Source organism: Protobothrops mucrosquamatus, unplaced genomic scaffold (assembly GCF_001527695.2).
Source record: "Protobothrops mucrosquamatus isolate PMUCROS unplaced genomic scaffold, P.Mucros_1.0 scaffold3098, whole genome shotgun sequence".
In the NCBI taxonomy this organism is placed as follows: Eukaryota; Metazoa; Chordata; class Lepidosauria; order Squamata; family Viperidae; genus Protobothrops; species Protobothrops mucrosquamatus.
The window spans coordinates 87912-93291 of NW_015389106.1; the positions used below are offsets into that span (position 1 = coordinate 87912).

A 5380-nucleotide genomic window follows, 5' to 3' on the forward strand; every position below is an offset into this window, starting at 1 on the left:
AAGATAATTTTTCCTGTATTGGAGGAGCTTTCCACTTCTCTTTCTCTCTTTCACCTTCCGGTGAAATAAAAAGCGAAAATCTATATGAAAATAGCTGGAGGACTCTCAACAATGGAAGCGTTTGTTCACCTAAAGTTAATAAACTATGAGGAAATTGTGACTTACAAAGACGTTTTGAACAATGAAGGAAAATTAAAACATAGACAAGAACGAGAAGGACGGGGTATGGACCTATCACGGTGGCCATAACCTGCAAATTCAAATGAGATATGAAAAAGATGTTAAAAACATCTGGATTTTACAAAGAACGGACAGAATTTGATAAGATATTATCATTTCAGATGAAAAATGGATTAAGAAGCTTTATAAATATAGGCTAAGTTCAAAAAAACAACCCCTCTCTCGTTTATGAAAGCTTAAGATCACTTTTACTCTTGTCGCAGAGCTTTCCGCTTCTCTTTCGCCTTCCGGTTTGTCTTGCCTGCCTCCAGCCCGGCCCACCTTCCTCAAATATGCAAACCTATAGTAAACAGACACCTGGCACACCGAGCGAGCAGGTGGACAATAATCTCTTTTTACCGGTCGGTCGGCAGGTTAAAGTCACCTTGCGGAGAAGGGAGGGAGCCAGCCCTGATCCACTCGGAGTTGTTCCTTGGCAATTATTCATCGCATTCCTGAGTGCCAGCGTGATATGGAAAAATGCCCCACCGCGCTGAAGAAAGCGGGGTTCAGCCGTCGGATATGCCTCTGGCTGGCCGGCTGGCCCTCTCCGCCACGGCCTTGCTCTTGCTGATGTTGGCATACCGGTATTTCAAGTCTCGAGTGCCCCCTGGCAGCACCCCAGCCGGGGCCGCGGATGCCAATGTCGTCAGGGCAGAGCAAAGAGAATGGCAGGTTGGCAGCCAGGAAGAAAACAAGCAAGTGGCACTGAGGCACAGAGGAGAGCGGAGGAAGGAGACGGAGCCATGCCACCCAGGGACCAATCAGCTGGTGCAGGTGGGTAGATGTGGAGTAACGGAAGCGTGTGGGCAGGCTCCGATCCCTGCTGGCAGAGAGCTGCCTGGCACGAGAGAAACTGAGGCAGAAACTAAACAAGAGGCAGGGGAAGTGAGCCGTACGGAATCCGGGGTGGAACAAGGGTGGAGATCCGAAGACAAGGCTGGGGACACCTGTTGCACCATCCAGAACTGCACTAGCAAAGCTGGGGCTGATTTGGGCAATTTAGAAGATCATTCCGGAACTGTAGGCCTACTCAACCGAGAGAGGGAACTCTGCAACCCGATGGGGTCTGGCTGGGATGTTGATCCTGTTGAAGCTGAATCTAGCTGTGCCAAGCCGGTGGAGAAGGATGTCCATCCCACAGGTGGGAGTGGCGTCGGTTTGAAAAGAGGAGAAGGTCAACCACTGGTAAAAGAGACCAAGAAACAAGTTGTAGAGAGGCGGGTTGGCCCAGAGAAGATCCAGTCCTTCTATGCCACTAGTGATATGGGCTTGGCCATCAACCACAGCCATGTGCAGTCTCATGTGGCTTATGCGTTCTCCTCTGTGGCCAAAGTTGAGGTGGAGGAGAACTTCATCAAAGAGAAGCAAAGTTCTGGGAAAGCTGAAGACACTCAACTGAGAGGCAAAGTCTACAACTATTATGTTGAGTCTACTTCTCAATCCATTATGAATAAAACCACCTGTGGTACCAACCTGGATCTCCAACGATCCTGCAACCTCTCTACTATCAACATACTTAATGTATCCAAGAAATGTTGGGCTGAGGAACCTGTCTGCTCGTTGGTGACCAAAGCTGAAGCCAACAAGCTTGTTTTGGAGAAGGTTCCAGACATATCTTCTAATGTTCTCCTTAGTCCTGCAAAGGACACCCAACCTAAGGACCAAAGAGAGACAGTTGCTGTTGAAGAAGCCATCTCCTCGAAACCTCTGCTGGGCAGACATAGCATCAGCCGAAAAGAAAGCTTCAAAAAAATTGTAGATAATCCAGAATTACAGGTGCCGATGGAAGGTTTTGGTTCTCCAGGAACTGGGTCCTCAAGTGGCCACACCTCACCTCCGGCTCTTCTTCACTTGGACTCTACTTCATCTCTGGTGAGATCCATGCAAAATCTCCTGAGCAGTGGAAGAGAAGAGCCATCGGTGGAGCTTGTGGCTGGTGCTAATTTTTTCCATGTCCCACTAAGTTCAGACTCCTCTCTGGATGTACACTTAGATCTGGGGAACTGCTACCAGGTCTTGTGCATGGCCAAGAAGCAGAAACTTAAGGACCTGCAAGAGGCGGTCTACAAGGTCATGAGTGACAACTATCTCCAAGTGCTGAAGACCCAGGCCATCTACCGCCAGCTCAACGCTGCAGAGAGGGACTTGATCCTGGAGAAGAGGATGCGAGGCAAGAAATACATGACAGTGGCAGATGTTGGATGCCACACAAGTGGATTTTCTTACTACGATGACCAGAAGGATGCTTGGCATTCATTAACCCATATCCCTGTTGAAGCCATCTCCAAGGGTTGTGCCATCTGCAGCATGTTCAACTACCTCTTTGTCGTGGCTGGCTGTGAAGGGTTTGGAAGGTATCAGAAACCATCCAACCGGGTCTTCTGCTACAACCCCTTGACCGACATCTGGCAGGAGATCTGTCCCCTCAACCAAGCCAGACCCCACTGTAAGCTGGTGGCCCTGGATGGTTGCCTCTACGCCATTGGCGGAGAATGCCTCTATACGGTGGAACGGTACGACCCACGCCTGGATCGTTGGACGTTTGCGGCCCCTCTGCCCAACGACACCTTTGCTGTGGCCCACACCGCCACCGTCTGCGACGGGGAGATCTGTGTCACGGGAGGCACCTTGAAATACATGCTGCTGAGGTACGTCAGACGGACGGACACCTGGAAAGTCAGCCTCACTGGAGGAAGTCAGGACAGGACAACCGAGATGGTGACCGTCAACGGCTTCATCTACCGCTTTGACCTCAACCAGAGGATGGGCATCGGTGTCTATCGCTGTAGTGCCAAGGCCAAGCTGTGGTATGAGTGTGCCACCCACCCAATGTCCTTCCCATCTTGCTTCCAGTGTGCCGTCGTCGGAAATCTGGTCTATTGCGTGAACCGGCAGTTCAACCTCCGTTTCCTAGCGGACTTGGTGTCTCCACGGTTTGGAAGCAAAGAGCTGAGAAATTTCCCTTCCCCAAGGGGAGCCCTTATCCCAGTTACTCTCATGTTGCCCGAGGGGTACAAAGCATCTCAAACAAGGGTTTGAGTGGCCGGTACAAGCTGCTTTATTGGAATAACAAGGCAAACTTACTTCTTGTAGCTTCACCGAGGACGTTGGTCTCCTCGTTTGCCTCCCTGCCCATCAAGGAAAGTAGGACTGTAGGCAGGATAGGTCTGTCTCTTCCTACCAAGACACCTAACAGAATAATGGTTGGAAGGGACCCTGGAGATCTTCTAGACCAACTTAATCCTTGCATACAAATTAACCATAGACTTTGAGGTCTCAGCATTCAGAGGCGAGTGCAAATTTAAGCCAATTCCATAAAACCGGGATGGTGGCCCTCCATACCGCCTTATCTCCTGCTGGTCTATGGATTTAAGATCAAGTCCTTCTGTGATCTCCAGTTGGGATCCATCTTGAGATCTTAGTGACTGACCCATTGCCTTGGGATAGGGGAAGGGGAATAAGGATCAGTGTAGATCAGAGCAGATAACCCATGATCTATCCGTGAAGGGTCTCCAGAAAGCCCATCATCCAGGCACAATCACAATAATATTTCCCCATGTGCTATCTCCAGCAGCTGCTAATTGGAGGTAGAGTGCCTCTAGTTTTGGAGGCTCCATCCCAAATCACAACCCTCTTTCCTTCCATAAACTTGCTTAATCTCCTTTTTATAGTGTTCTAGGCTGGTCAAGCTCTTAATGGTTCATTGCTGATGAACTTTTTTCCCCCTTCTTCCTACCCTTGGTCAATCCTCTCATCCTGGACTATTCCCTCACAAAAATGTTCAGTCTTTGGTGTCCTTCCATCGCTGGTAGTTTCTCTCTTAGGTTGGATGATAGTCCTGGTAGTCCTCAATTTATGGCCATCTGTTTAATGACTGTTGAAATGGCACTGAAAAGAATGACTCAATAGGACAGGACAGAACAGAATAGAATAGAATGAAGAGGAATGGAATGGAGTAGAATAGAATAGGATAAGATAGGACGGAACGGAACAACAGAACAGAACAGAACAGAATAGAATAGAATAGAATAGAATAGAATAGAATAGAATAGAATAGAATAGAATAGAATAGAATAGAATAGAATAGAATAGAATAGAATAGAATAGCAGAGTTGGAAGGGACCTCGGAGGTCTTCTAGTCCAACCTCCTGCTCAGGCAGGAAACCCTACACCATTTCAGACAAATGGCTGTCCAGTCTCTTCTTAAAAACTTCCAGTGTTGGAGCATTCACAACTTCTGGAGGCAGGTGGTTCCACTGGCTAATTGTTCTCACTGTCAGGAAATTTCTCCTTAGTTCCAGGTTGCTTCTCTCCTTGAGACTTGTAACTGGTCCTCACAATTAGGACGGTCATGGCATCCCGTGATTAAATTTTGAGCACTTGACCTGTATTTAGGAATAGCAATGGCACTTAAGACTTATATGCCACTTCACAGTGCTTTACAGCCCTCTCTAAGCGGTTTACAGAGTTGGCCTATGGCCCCCAACTATCTGGGTCCTCATTTTACCGACCTCGGAAGGATGGAAGGCTGAGTCGACCTTGACCCAATCAGGATCGAACTGCTGGAAGTGGGCAGAGTCAGCCTGCAATACTGCATTCTAACTACTGCACCACTACAGCTTCCTTCCTTCTCTTTATTTCCCTTCCTTCTCATTTTCCTTCCTTCCTTCCTTCCTTCCTTCCTTCCTTCCTTCCTTCCTTCCTTCCTTCTCCTTATTTTCCTTCCTTCACATTTTCCCTCCCTCCCTTCCCTCCCTCCCTTCCCAAGCAATAAGACTTATATACCGCTTCTCAGTGCTTTACAGCCCTCTCTAAGAGGTTTACAGAGTCAGCATATTTGGCCCCCAACCATCTGGGTCCCCATTTTACCAATTTTGGGGTCCTCATTTCACCGACCTCGGAAGGATGGAAGGCTGAGTCGACCTTGAGCCGGTGAGAATCGAACTCCTGGCTGTGGGCAGAGTCAGCCTGCGACGCTGCATTCTACCCACCGCGCCACCCGGGCTCAACTTATGACGGTTGCAGGATGGCGCCATTTTGCCATCTTCCCAGAACAGCTTCCAGCAAGCAAAGTCCACGGATTTGCTTAACGACCATGGGAGGGGAAAAACACCCCAGGCGCGATTCACTTAAACGGCCGCATTGCTTAACGGTGGAC

The 5380-nt window shown here is 48.8% G+C and overlaps 1 protein-coding gene across 1 annotated transcript; it reads left to right on the plus strand.

The window, feature by feature from the left end:
• Positions 1–357: 357 nt before the first annotated feature.
• KLHDC7A (kelch domain containing 7A) lies at positions 358–3948 on the plus strand. Its single transcript, XM_015826396.1, has one exon. It carries the CDS (start codon positions 700–702, stop codon positions 3259–3261), a length of 2562 nt encoding a protein of 853 aa, XP_015681882.1. The 5' UTR covers positions 358–699; the 3' UTR covers positions 3262–3948.
• The last annotated feature ends 1432 nt before the right edge of the window (positions 3949–5380 follow it).